The sequence below is a fragment of the Oncorhynchus clarkii genome, chromosome 6, assembly GCF_045791955.1.
Source record: "Oncorhynchus clarkii lewisi isolate Uvic-CL-2024 chromosome 6, UVic_Ocla_1.0, whole genome shotgun sequence".
NCBI lineage: Eukaryota > Metazoa > Chordata > Actinopteri > Salmoniformes > Salmonidae > Oncorhynchus > Oncorhynchus clarkii.
The window spans coordinates 29,854,485-29,869,178 of NC_092152.1; the positions used below are offsets into that span (position 1 = coordinate 29,854,485).

General features: G+C 41.9%; 1 protein-coding gene across 3 annotated transcripts in view; it reads left to right on the forward strand.

Annotated features, from left to right (window-relative positions):
• The window catches only part of LOC139410934 (MLX-interacting protein-like), a 45,812-nt gene that overhangs the window by 20,129 nt on the left and 10,989 nt on the right, over positions 1-14,694 (forward strand). For all 3 annotated transcript variants that reach the window (XM_071156612.1, XM_071156614.1, XM_071156613.1), the window contains exons 7-16: positions 1,889-1,978; positions 2,178-2,272; positions 2,432-3,023; positions 3,437-3,543; positions 3,649-3,760; positions 5,633-5,745; positions 5,910-6,017; positions 6,558-6,685; positions 6,806-6,929; positions 7,293-7,422. In XM_071156612.1, coding sequence (XP_071012713.1) covers positions 1,889-1,978; positions 2,178-2,272; positions 2,432-3,023; positions 3,437-3,543; positions 3,649-3,760; positions 5,633-5,745; positions 5,910-6,017; positions 6,558-6,685; positions 6,806-6,929; positions 7,293-7,422 — 1,599 coding nt within the window. The remainder of the gene's footprint in view (positions 1-1,888; positions 1,979-2,177; positions 2,273-2,431; positions 3,024-3,436; positions 3,544-3,648; positions 3,761-5,632; positions 5,746-5,909; positions 6,018-6,557; positions 6,686-6,805; positions 6,930-7,292; positions 7,423-14,694) is intronic.

The window sequence follows — 14,694 nt, forward strand, 5'->3', positions numbered from 1 at the left end:
CAGTGATGTGTTGTGTTGGATTTGCCCCAAACGTAACACAGGGCAAAAATCTTTTTTTTTTATGGCAATTTTTTTTGCAGTGTTACTTTAGTGCCTTATTGCCAACAGGATGCATGTTTTGGAATATTTGCATTCTGTACAGGCTTCCTTCTTTTCATTGTCATTTATGATAGTATTGTGGAGTAACTACAATATTGTTGATCCATCCTCAGTCATCTCCTATTACAGCCATTAAACTCTAACTGTTTTAAAATCACCATTGACCTCATGGGGAAAACCCTGAGCTGTTTCCTTCCTCTCCAGCAACTGATTTATGAAAGGCGCCTGTATCTGTAGTCACTGGGTGTATTGATACACCATCCAAAGTGTTACATTCATAACTGCACTATGCTCAAAGGGATATTCAATGTTTGTTTTTTTTTGTGTGTTTTTTCCCCCTATCTACCAATAGGTGTCTTTCTTTGCGAGGCATTGGAAAACCTACATGGTCTTTGTTGAATCTGTGTTTGAAATTCACTGCTCGACCGAGGGACGTTACAGATAATTGTGTGTGTGTGTGTGTGGGGGGTACAGAGATGGGGTAGTCATTTAAAAATCACGTTAAACACCATTATTGAACAAGGAGTACATGCAATTTATTGTTCTATATTTTTACCAGGGAAGTTGACTGAACACATTCTCATTTAAAGCAACGACCTGGGGAATAATTACAGGGGAGAGGAGGGGGATGAATGAGCCAATTGGAAGCTGGGGATGATTAGTTGGCCGTGATGGTCAGATTGGGAATTTATCCAGGACACCGGGGCTAACACCCCTACTCTTACAATAATTGCAATGGGATCTTTAATGACCACAGAGAGTCAGGCCACCTGTTAAACATTCAATCTGAGAGATGATGCCCTAAACAGGGAAATGTCCCCAATCACTGCCCTGGGGTATTGGGATATTTTTTTAGACCAGAGAAGAGTGCCTCCTACTGGCCCTCCAACACCACTGCTAGCAGCATCTGGTCTTCCAACCAGAACAAACCCTGCTTATCTTCAGAGGCAAGCTTGCAGTGGGATGCAGGGTGGTATGCTTCTGGCCTGCAGGGTGGTTATGCTCATTTTTACTCCTGAACCTATTTAGGCTTACCATAACAAAAGGATTGAATACGTATTGACTCAAGACATTTCAGCTTTAAATGTTTTACTAATTTGTAAACATTTCTAAAAACATAATTCCAGTTTGACATTATGGGGTTTTGTATGTAGATCAGTGACACAAAATCTACATTTTCTCCATTTTAAAATGTAGTCTGTAACACAACAAAATGTGGGGAAATGTATGTAAAGTAGATCATGATGCTCAGCAGACTACGAAATAAGCGATGTTGCAGGCTAGATGTTGATCGGATAAAGTTTATGATAGCCACAACTGAGTCTGTGATGTTTTTTTAAAACTCAAATCACGCTCTTCTGTATCAGGCAGTGTAGTGATCTCATCTGCGGTGAAAGAGCCAATAGGTGGGAAAACAGACCCTGTACCCCTGTTAGCAGCTCTGATTTGCTGTAACTTGTATGTTGGGTGATATTGACTGACAGAACTTAATGGTTGGGACTACAAGAAAACAGATTCTCCCAATGGAGAATATTGAACGAGGGCTCCTTTTGGCACTTAACATTAGATTTTGGGGGGATTGTTTCAGTTGTTCTTTTTACTAATGTTCAGAATTGATCAAAGGGCTTTTCTAAATTGATAAACGGGCCTGATCTGGCCCGCGGGCCGCCAGTTGAATAGCACTGCCATACACCTTTTTCTATTTACTCAGATCCACCCAAACCTTCCTCCAACCAGAGCTATAGGAAAAGTCTGTTTGTTATTCACACCCCATCCATGTTCCCCATAGCTCATGCAGGGAACGCAGACATGATCCAGCCTGGACTCATCCCCCTACAGCCCAACCTGGACTTTATGGACTCCTATGAGCAATTACAAGGTAATGACAATGCACTCTGCCACAGCGACAAACTCTAAATAATGTCACTTGCACAGTGCACCAACTCTTTAACAGGTCCCTGGAGCACCATGTTACTCTCATACGGTAAGTATAATACAGCAGGTGGAATATCCTAACACTTATGAGGGTAGAGTGGATGTTATACTAATTCTAACTAACCTAGAGACTCTTCTTCCAGACTTATTTCACAGCCTCCGTCAGCCCATCTTCCCCTCTGCTTCCCTCACTGCCTCATCCGCCACTCCTCTGCACAGCAGCAGCTCTCAATCCCAGGTAAACCCCAACCCTTGGCCCGGTCCCTGTGAACCTCAACCCTAACACACCCCCAGACCTAACACACCTGTCTTTTATTCTTCTATGTTTTCACAACATCTTACTAGCTGATAACATTATAAATGTGCTATCTTTGCTCTTGTCCTTGTGACTTGATAGGGCCAGCTTCTCTCCTCCATGCACCTCTCAGCTGACCTCCCGTCCGTCAGTCATGACCACAGACTCATCGCCTCCCCAGCCCCCCTGACTATCTCCTCCCTCATGTCCAATCAAACCAGTGGAAGCCCCTCTTACGTACAGAACTACATGCCTCTGTTCTCTGGGCCGGTGCCCCCTAGTGCTCAGGCTGGAGGCTCCTCCCTCATGCAAACCTCAGCCCTTCCCACGGTGCGGCACACCCAGACCTGCCAGGGTGCTGCCACCCCAACACTAGTAGCCCCCCCACCCCTAGACGATGCCACAAGCCTGGACGGTTCCCCGCCCTCATCTGTCATAACACATACAACCACCTCCACTGTTCTACCCAGTGATGCTGCCACCACCTTCAGTCACAGCTCTGACTTCAGCTCCCTAAACCGGGAACCTACACCACCACCCCTCCAGCCCCTGCCACCCTCACCTGCCGCCACCCCACAACACCCCCAGACCTTCGCCCTGCCCAGACCCATCCAGCCCTCTTGCTCCAACAAAAAGACACGCCGTGTGCAAAGGATTGTTCCTGCCATCTCCTCGTCTCACCTCATCCTAACAGGTGAGTTAATCATATCCCAAAAGGTTTAACTGTTGCTGAATAAGAATGGTGGATTGATTTAATATCAAATGTAATATTGAATTAATACATGCCTAGCTGGTGCTACCCAGAAAAAAACGACCACATTAGAAACAATAGTATTTATTGAAGTGGGGGATTACTGCTCCACTAGAGCTGTCTGATCTCACCACTAGGTGGTGCTACTGTATATCATTATATAGTCAGTCACTATTGTAATGAAAAACTAAATGAAAACTAGTCAATGTTTGTAGGCGATTCAGCCGAAATGATCCTAGCAAAGATCATCAATGACATCCAGGCTCAATATTAGACATTAAATACATGAGAGAATCCGCATTTACCCTGTGGTTTTAATGTCAAAGGCCCTGACAGATGATGTTTTGCTGTCCCAGCACCCTTCCCAGGGCATACCAGTGCAGTGATTGTTACTCCAACCCCCCTGAAAGCAGATGTGGTTCCTTCAACGGGCGTGATCATCGGCTCCTCCAGCCTATCAAGGGTAAGACCCGGTCTGCTCTGAAGCGCCCCCTTTGCATTCAACTGTTTTAATTAAAATAGTTTTCATTTATTTTGTGTTTTATTTCTTTACATCCCTCTATCTCAGGCTCCTGGATTTCACATCCTTCCACAGACTCCGAAGTCTCCCCAGCTCATTATCCCTAAAGAGGAGACCTACTCTTCCAGCCGCAAGAAACAAGAACCCTCCACAAGTACTGGTGAGAGTGACATACGCCAGGCCCTTACTTTTTTTGTTATATGTACAGTGGGGCAAAAAAGTATTTAGTCAGCCACCAATTGTGCAAGTTCTCCCACTTAAAAAGATGAGAGAGGCCTTAATTTTCATCATAGGTACACTTCAACTAAGAAAATCACATTGTAGGATTTTTAATGAATTTATTTGCAAATTATGGTGGAAAATAAGTATTTGGTCAATAACAAAAGTTTATCTCAATACTTTGTTATATACCCTTTGTTGGCAATGACAGAGGTCAAACGTTTTCTGTAAGTCTTCACAAGGTTTTCACACACTGTTGCTGGTATTTTGGCCCATTCCTCCATGCAGATCTCCTCTAGAGCAGTGATGTTTTGGGGCTGTTGCTGGGCAACACGGACTTTCAACTCCCTCCAAAGATTTTCTATGGGGTTGAGATCTGGTGACTGGCTATGCCACTCCAGGACCTTGAAATGCTTCTTACGAAGCCACTCCTTCGTTGCCCGGGCGGTGTGTTTGGGATCATTGTCATGCTGAAAGACCCAGCCACGTTTCATCTTCAATGCCCTTGCTGATGGAAGGAGGTTTTCACTCAATCTCACGATACATGGCCCCATTCATTCTTTCCTTTACACGGATCAGTCGTCCTGGTCCCTTTGCAGAAAAACAGCCCCAAAGCATGATGTTTCCACACCCATGCTTCACAGTAGGTATGGTGTTCTTTGGATGCAACTCAGCATTCTTTGTCCTCCAAACACGACGAGTTGAGTTTTTACCGAAAAGTTATATTTTGGTTTCATCTGACCATATGACATTCTCCCAATCTTCTTCTGGATCATCCAAATGCTCTCTAGCAAACTTCAGACGGGCCTGGACATGTACTGGCTTAAGCAGGGGGACACGTCTGGCACTGCAGGATTTGAGTCCTTGGCGGCGTAGTGTGTTACTGATGGTATGCTTTGTTACTTTGGTCCCAGCTCTCTGCAGGTCATTCACTAGGTCCCCCCGTGTGATTCTGGGATTTTTGCTCACCGTTCTTGTGATCATTTTGACCCCACGGGGTGAGCTCTTGCGTGGAGCCCCAGATCGAGGGAAATTATCAGTGGTCTTGTATGTCTTCCATTTCCTAATAATTGCTCCCACAGTTGATTTCTTCAAACCAAGCTGCTTACCTATTGCAGATTCAGTCTTCCCAGCCTGGTGCAGGTCTACAATTTTGTTTCTGGTGTCCTTTGACAGCTCTTTGGTCTTGGCCATAGTGGAGTTTGGAGTGTGACTGTTTGAGGTTTGGACAGTTGTCTTTTATACTGATAACAAGTTCAAACAGGTGCCATTAATACAGGTAACGAGTGGAGGACAGAGGAGCCTCTTAAAGAAGAAGTTACAGGTCTGTGAGAGCCAGAAATCTTGCTTGTTTGTAGGTGACCAAATACTTATTTTCCACCATAATTTGCAAATAAATTCATTAAAAATCCTATGTGATTTTTCTGGATTTTTTTTTCTCATTTTGTCTGTCATAGTTGAAGTGTACCTATGATGAAAATTACAGGCCTCTCTCATATTTTTAAGTGGGAGAACTTGCACAATTGGTGGCTGACTAAATACTTTTTTGCCCCACTGTATGTACACTAAACTCAGTCAATTGTCACAGGGTGCTTTCCTCCTGTCAAACATAAGCTATCAATCTATTAGCTCTACATGTGTATACAGGATGTGGCATGGTAACACATTCATACACAGTGTTTTGGAATGTTTACAGTACTGATCTGCTTCCCATAAAATTAATGAATTGTCTTTAATGTGAGTTGGTGCTCACTGGTGTAGCAGTCTTTGTTATGATGGTTTTTGGTAAGTGTGGATAATTTGTGTCTCCCAGGGCATGAGGACCGTAGCTCAGGTCAGGGGTCACTGTGTGGGTCAGAACAGGTCTCCAGTCCTCAGTCTCCACACAGCAGCTGCATTGCCCTTTCCAAGAACGAGTCCAACCAGGTAACAGCAGCCCACCCTCCTGCCTACTATTCTCTGTCTGTGTATGTGACTGTGTATGACTCCAGCTTTTTCAAGCAGGTCCAGTGTTGTGTGCCTGCCGTTGAATCATTGCAGACTAATCATTCTGATTATGTGTGTGTCTGTTCTCTCCCTGTCTGTTCCAGAGCCGTAGGGTGACCCATATCACTGCTGAACAGAAGAGGCGCTTCAACATCAACATTGGCTTCAAAATGCTGTGCAGCCTGATTCCTGCTCTCAAGTCCCAGTCCAATGTAAAGCCATGTCTGTCTGTCATCTGTCGACTGAGTCCTCCTACTAATATATTCCAGATCTAGCTTTTGATGGCTTTTATTTAAAGATCAGTTCAGAAGCATAGTGTTTGCACATCCTATTATTTTCAGGTATAGGGTACAAATATAGTATCCCTTTCATACACAGACCAAAATCCCACATTTACCATGCCTTCTTTTTTATACCAGATTTTGCATATATATGTAGGGGGTAAAAAAACAACATTGTAAATTAAAAGCCCTATAACCAAATACAGTTATCGGGGCTGTGTGAATGGTTCTATGCTTTTTCTGCAGGTAAGTGCATTAACATTTCCATTGTTTAACACCTCTCTAATGTGAAATGTAAACAGTACCCATTGTTTAATTTTATTTTACAGGTAATATATCACATCTTCTGTCTGAAATGGTAAAGTCATGAAAGAATGATACATACCCACACATTGTTGAATGCTCCAGCAGTTGACGACGTGTCATGACCTTTCCAATATCGGCACCTATTCTTGTTGTGTTTGATACCAGATCAGTAATGCAGTCACGCTGCAGAAGACAGTGGAGTACATTAGGAAACTGCAGCAGGAGAGGCAGCAGATGCAGGAGGAGACCAAAAGGCTACGGGAGGAGATTGAGGAGGTCAATGCCTCCATAAAGTATGTACTGCCTCACTGTTATGTTATCTCTCTTATCTGAGTAGACGAGTTCAGGAAACAGTTTGAGTACGAGTATACATGACATAGTAATCTGATCTGTGTGCTATTGCTGTGCCACAGTGTGTGTCAGGAGCAGCTGCCTGCTACAGGTGTGCCCATCACACGCCACCGATTCGACCACATGCGGGAGAAGTTTGATGAGTACGTGAAGAGCCGCACACTTCAGAACTGGAAGTTTTGGATTGTATCCGTTTTTACCCTTATCACTGACATTTAACATGACTTTTGCGTTTAACATGACTTTGTCATAATGATATAAGATTCAATCAGGCTACTTTTAATATTTATTTAATTTATGTCAGATGGCTAGATTAGATGCTGTATATAAGCAAAGAAGAGCAATCATTTTTGGTTTCAGGGGGACTTGTGAAGGTTACGACTGTAGAAAATGAAGTAGTATGATATAGGACTGTATACCATGAGCCATCTGAGTACATCTGAGGTCCTTTCTGCCAGAGAGGTTCGTTCATATGTCTTCTGAGATTGAAATAGGATGCAACTTTGAATCTTTTCCCTATGTGTTTGACCCTTGACCCACCATCCTTAGTTCAGCATCATTATTAAACCCCTATTTGAGTCCTTCAATGGGACTGTCTCCACTACAAGCAAAGGGGAGCTGTGTGAGACCACACTGCAATGGCTGGACCGTCACTGCTCCCTCCATGTGCTGAGGCCCAGTGAGTAAACTACACTCAATGCCCCTAACCTCTCTCTCTCACACACGCACACAGCATATGTTTTACTGTCATTGTGGGGACCTAAAATATTCAAAATTATATTTTCCCTAACTTTAACTTTAATCCTAACCCCAACTCCTAAACCTATCACCTAACCCTAATTCTAACACTAATGCTAACCCTAAACCTAAAATAGCCTTTGTCGTTGTAGCGATCTGGGAAATGTCCCCATGAGGGATAATTTTCCTTGTTTTTACTATCCTTGTGGGTAGTAAAAGCCCACACACACACGTTTGTTTTACTAACCTTGTGTGGATCAAACAATTGATTCCCATTAACCTTTACCCCTAAATCTAACCCAAACTCCTAACCCTAATTGTAACCCCAAACTTAACCTCTGAGCCAAGGATAATAAAACCAAAAATCCACACAGACACACACACACTCAATGTTTTCAATTAAATGGTTTCAAGATTCCCCCATGATTTTCCTGCTAATCAGTCTTCCTGTAGCTGCAGCGTCAGAGTAGGACAGTGAGGAGGTGGATAGAGAAGTGGCTGTTGGCAAGTGGTTCCATTACAGCAGTGATATTCAAATGGAATTGCAGTGGGATCGCAAAATAAAAATTTTCTTTCAGGGGGAGAACCAGAGTACGTATTAAATTCCTATGATAATATATTAACTTATTGAGAAAGATAATACAAATATATACAGTACCAGGTAAAAGTTTGGCACACCTACTCATTCAAGGGTTTTTATTTATTTAGACTATTTTCTACATTGTAGAATAATAGTGAAGACATCAACACTATGAAATAACACATATGGACTCATGTAGTAACCAAAAAAGTGTTAAACAACAAATATTTGAGATTCTTCAAAGTAGCCACCCTTTGCCTTGATGACAGCTTTGCACACTCTTGGCATTCTCTCAACCAGCTTCACCTGGAATGCTTTCCCAACAGTCTTGAAGGAGTTCCCACATATGCTGAGCACCTGTTGGATGCTTTTCCTTCGCTCTGCGGTCCAACTCATCCCAAACCATCTCAATTGGTTTGAGGTTGGGTGATTTGTGGAGGCCAGGTCATCTGATGCAGCACCCCATCACTCTCCTTCTTGGTCAAATAGCCTTACACTGCCTGGAGGTGTGTTGGGTCATTATCCTGAAGAAAAATAATGATCGCCCCACTAAGCTGTGGTAGCCATGCTGGTTAAGTGTGCCTTGAATTCTAAATCAATTCTAAATAAATCACCATCAGTGTGACCAGAAAAGCACTACCACACATCACACCTCCTCCTCCATGCTTCATTGTGGGAATCACGCATGCAACACGGTGGTTGGAACCAAAAATGTCAAATTTGGACTTAGCAGACTAAAGGACAGATTTCCACCAGTCTAATGTCCATTGCTCGTGTTTCTTGGCCCAAGCATGTCTCTTCTTCTTATTGGTGTCCTTTTAGTAGTGGTTTCTTTGCAGAAATTCGACCATGAAGGCCTGATTCATGCAGTCTCCTCTCAACAGTTGATGTTGAGATGTGTCTGTTACTTGAACTCTGTAAAACATTTATTTGGGCTGCAATCTGAGGTGCAGTTAACTCTAATGGACTTATCCTCTGCAGCAGAGGTAACTATGGGTATTCCTTTCCTGTGGCGGTCCTCATGAGAACCAGTTTCATCATTGCGCTTGATGGTTTTTGCGACTGCACTTGAAGAAACTTTCAAAGTTCTTGAAATGTTCCATAATGACTGACCTTCATGTTTTAAAGTGATGATGGACTGTCATTTCTCTTTGCCTATTTGAGCTGTTCTTCCCATAATATGGACTTGGTACTTTACCAAATAGGGCTAATATCTTCTGTATACCACCCCTACCTTGTCACAACACAAGTAATTGGCTCAAACGCATTAAGAAGGAAAGAAATTCCACAAATTAACCTTTAACAAGGCACACCTTGTTAATTTAACTTAATTCCAGGTGTCTACCTCATGAAGCTGGTTGAGAGAATGCCAAGAGTGTACAAAACTGTCATCAAGGCAAAGGGTGGCTACTTTAAAGAATCTCAAATATAAAATATATTTTGATTTGTTCCACATTTTTTTGGGTTACTACATGATTCCATATGTGTTTCATAGTTTTGATGTCTTCACTATTATTCTACAATCTAGAAAATAGTACAAATAAAGAAAAACCCAAACTTTTCATGTGTATTGAGTAAAGACATGTACAGTCCCTTCAGAAAGTATTCACACCCCTTGACTTTTTACACATTTTGCTGTGTTACATTGTGGGATTCAAATGGATTTAATTGTTTTTTTTGTCAACGATCAACACACAATACTCTAATGTCAGTGGAAGAAAAATTCAAAGATTATTTGTTTTATATGGAAAAATAAAACACTAATATACTGTATCTTGATTAGATAAGTATTCAACCTGCTGAGTCAGTACATGTTAGAATCATCTTTGGCAGCTATTACAGCTGTGAGTGTTTTTGGGTCTCTAAGAGCTTTGCATACCTGGATTGTACAATATTTGCCCATTTATTCTTTAACATTTTTCACACTCTGTCAAGTTGGTTGTTGATCATTGCTAGACAGTCCTTTTCAAGTCTTGCCATACATTTTCAAAGTCAAAACTCTTATTAGGCCACTCAGGAACATTCAATGTTGTCTTGGTATGCAACTCAAGTGTATATTTGGCCTTGTGTTTTAGGTAATTGTCTTGCTGAAAGGTGAATTTGTCTCCTAGTGTCTGTTCGAAAGTAGACTGGATCAAGTTTTCCTCTAGGATTTTGCTGGTGCTTAGCTCTATTGTTTATTTTTATACCCAAAAAACTCCCTAGTCCTTGCTCATGACAAGTATACCCATAACATGATGCAGCCACCACCATGCTTGAAATATGAAGTGGTTCTCAGTGTTGTAGATTGGCCCCAAATATAACACTTTCTATTCAGGACAAAAAGTTAATTGCTTTGACACATTTTTTGCAGTATTACTGTAGTACCTTATTGCAAACAGGATGCATGTTTTGGAATCTTTTTTTATTCTGTCCCTTTCTCACTCTGTCAGTTTGGTTAGTATTGTGGCGTAACTACAATGTTGTTAATCCATTCCTCAGTTTTCTCCTATCACAGCCATTAAACTCTGCAACTGTTTAAACATCTCAATTTGCCTCATGGTGAAATCTCTGAGCAGTTTCCAAAGGGATTTTTTTTTACGCATCTACCAATAGGTGTCCTTCTTGGCGAGGCATTGGAAAACCTCCCTGGTCTTTGTTGTTGAATCTGTGTTTGAAATTCACTGCTCAACTGAGGGACCTTACAGATGATTATATGTGTGGGCTACAGAGATGAGTTAATCATTCAAAAATGATGTTTAACACTGTTATTACACACAAGTCCATGCAACTTATGTGACTTCTTAAGCACATGTTTACTATTGAACTTATTTAAGCTTGCCATAACAAAGTAGTTGAATACTTATTGACTCAAGACATTTCAGCTTTTCATTTTTAAAGATGTATTATGCAGATATCATTCCACCATTACCTGGTAAATTTGTAATAGCTTGCCTAATTTCAGTTTATGTGACAAAACAAGTAAGTATAGTGTAGAGAATCATTTTACAATCTAAACGGCTGTGAAATATATTTTCCATAACCAAAAATATCTACTGTTTGAAGCTGGTGTTCAAAACTGAAAGTAACAGACACAAAAACAAAACTAAAGAATGGGAAGCATAGAAATAATACACATAGAACATATCTACCATTTTCATAGACCTACTTTCAAAGAGAATGACAGATCTATAACTCATATTTTTATGTGAATGTTGGTTGGGTTGCCCAAAAAGTTACATATTGCAGCTTGAATTATTTTGAAAAAAAATGAATTCCACTTTGACGTTATGGGGTATTGTGGGTAGATCAGTGACACAAAATTTAAATTCAGGGTGTAACACAATGTGGAATAAGTAAAGGGATATGAATACTCTGAAGGCACTGTATATATTGGTTCTCTTTATTTTGATAGGAGAGATGGTTATTTGTTGATATGAAAATCTAAATGTACCCATTTTTAAGGTTGTTTCATTAGATTTGTGGTGGGATCTACAGAATTTCCGGCGAAAAAAAAATAGGGTTCCAGAAATGTTGGTGGAAATAATAATTTGAGTCCCCGCTGAAAAAGCAAAGCACCACTGCAACACATAATATTTTGCCATGAACACTGCAGCAGAAGCGAACTCCTTCCTCCGCTACTCTTTCAGACGTGAGGCTACAATACGTTGAGTTTCCTGGTGAAGCTGTGAAGTGATCTGTAGTCTATTGCGTGATTTTGTTTGAGTCTGTTATTAAAGAATGTGAAATAATATGTACGTTTACTGCTTTTCGTTTACTCATATGGTTCTAAATATTGTATAGCCTATTGGCCTACATTCGTTCACATGGGCAGGTGTTTTTAGTGCTTTTCATTTAATCACGTATGGCTACAAATATAGTATATACATTAGCGCTCATGGGTAGAATATGGTGTGTGTATATACAGAAATTGGTTCAGTAACTAAAATAAGTTAGAATGGGCAGAATATTATATATACATTTGTGCATATGGTTATATATATATATATATATATATATATATATATATATATATATACATACATACATACATACATACATACATACATACTGCTCAAAAAAAATAAAGGGAACACTAAATGAATGAATGAAATATTCTTATTAAATACTTTTTCTTTACATAGTTGAATGTGCTGACAACAAAATCACACAAAATGTATCAATGGAAATCAAATTTATCAACCCATGGAGGTCTGGATTTGGAGTCACACTCAAAATTAAAGTGGAAAACCACACTACAGGCTGATCCAACTTTGATGTACTTTCCTTAAAACAAGTAAAAATGAGGCTCAGTAGTGTGTGTGGCCTCCACGTGCCTGTATGACCTCACTACAACACCTGGGCATGCTCCTGATGAGGTGGCGGATGGTCTCCTGAGGGATCTCCTCCCAGACCTGGACTAAAGCATCCGCCAACTCCTGGACAGTCTGTGGTGCAACGTGGTGTTGGTGGATGGAGCGAGACATGATGTCCCAGATGTGCTCAATTGGATTCAGGTCTGGGGAACGGGTGGGCCAGTCCATAGCATCAGTGCCTTCCTCTAGCAGGAACTGCTGACACACTCCAGCCACATGAGGTCTAGCATTGTCTTGCATTAGGAGGAACCCAGGGCCAACCGCACCAGAATATGGTCTCACAAGGGGTCTGAGAATCTCATCTCGGTACCTAATGGCAGTCAGGCTACCTCTGGCGAGCACATGGAGTGCTGTGCGGCCCCCCAAAGAAATGCCACCCCACACCATGACTGACCCATCGCCAAACCGGTCATGCTGGAGGATGTTGCAGGCAGCAGAACGTTCTCCACAGCGTCTCCAGACTGTCACGTCTGTCACATGCTCAGTGTGAACCTGCTTTCATCTGTGAAGAGCACAGGGCGCCAGTGGCGAATTTGCCAATCTTGGTGTTCTCTGGCAAATGAAAAACGTCCTGCACGGTGTTGGGCTGTAAGCACAACCCCCACCTGTGGACGTCGGGCCCTCATACCACCCTCATGGAGTCTGTTACTGACCGTTTGAGCAGACACATGCACATTTGTGGCCTGCTGGAGGTCATTTTGCAGGGCTCTGGCAGTGCTCCTCCTTGCACAAAGGCAGAGGTAGCGGTCCTGCTGCTGGGTTGTTGCCCTCCTACGGCCTCCTCCACGTCTCCTGATGTACAGGTCTGTCTCCTGGTAGCGCCTCCATGCTCTGGACACTACGCTGACAGACACAGCAAACCTTCTTGCCACAGCTTGCATTGATGTGCCATCCTGGATGAGCTGCACTACCTGAGCCACTTGTGTGGGTTGTAGACTCCGTCTCATGCTACCACTAGAGTGAACGCACCGCAAGCGTTCAAAAGTGACCAAAACATCAGCCAGGAAGCATAGGAACTGAGAAGTGGTCTGTGGTCCCCACCTGCAGAACCACTCCTTTATTGGGAGTGGTCTTGCTAATTGCCTATAATTTCCACCTGTTGTCTATTCCATTTTCACAACAGCATGTGCAATTTATTGTCAATCAGTGTTGCTTCCTAAGTGGACAGTTTGATTTCACAGAAGTGTGATTGACTTGGAGTTACATTATGTTGTTTAAGTGTTCCCTTTATTTTTTTGAGCAGTGTGTGTATATATAAAGCTAAAAACAAACTGTAATCTATCTAGGCCTGTATCTAGTTTCTACAATGTATTTTCCTTTCATATAGTATTTACACCATCCATTCACACCAACCATTCACTATAAAACATGTATTTATCAACAAATAAGCTTAGCAAAATACAAAAAATGCATCCGACCTTTTCCCCAACCCATGTTGTCTGAAAGTATGTCAGGAGCTCCTCCAGTTGACATTCCGTGCGCTGAAAGAACCCAGGTATCCAGCAGGTCGTGGACACATTGGCCTACATCAGCCGGCGGGACGAATGCTAGCACGCCAAGCTCCCTTATCTATTGGGCATAGTCGGTGTCGTGGAGGTACTTTTGTCTCACTTTGGAAAACATTTGTACATTTTGCCAAATGGCCTGTTTCATGTGAAAGAAGCAACCCAGGTTGTGAGTCCCAGGAAACACCTTTGTGAAAGCTTTAGAAGCCGCTGGCTTGAAGTAAGTCATGATTGAGTCGGGTTTCAGATCTTGCCTCCCACCATGCCCAAACTGCGTCCGCCATCGCGTGCAAATAGATTTTGTCCCCTCACACCAAATGCGATCACGACACGCAGGTTGAAATATCAAAGCAAACTCTGAAACAATTATATTAATTTGGGGACAGGTCAAAAAGCATTAAACATGTATGGCAATTTAGCTAGCTAGCTTGCAGTTGCTAGCTAATTTGACCTATTTAGCTAGCTAGCTTGCTGTTGCTAGCTAATTTGTCCTGGGACATAAATGTTGTTATTTTACCTGTGCAAAAAGTCCTCTACTCGGACAATTAATCCACACATTAAACGATCAACCGAATCGTTTCTAGTCATCTCTTCTCCTTCCAGGCTTTTTCTTCTTTGGACTTTATATGGCGATTGGCATCTAACTTTCATAATAAGGTGTATTATCAGTTCATCTTTCAATCACCCACATGGTTATAACCAATGAGGAGATGGCATGTGGGTATATGCTTCTAAAAGCCAATGAGGAGATGGGTGAAACAGGACTTGCATCG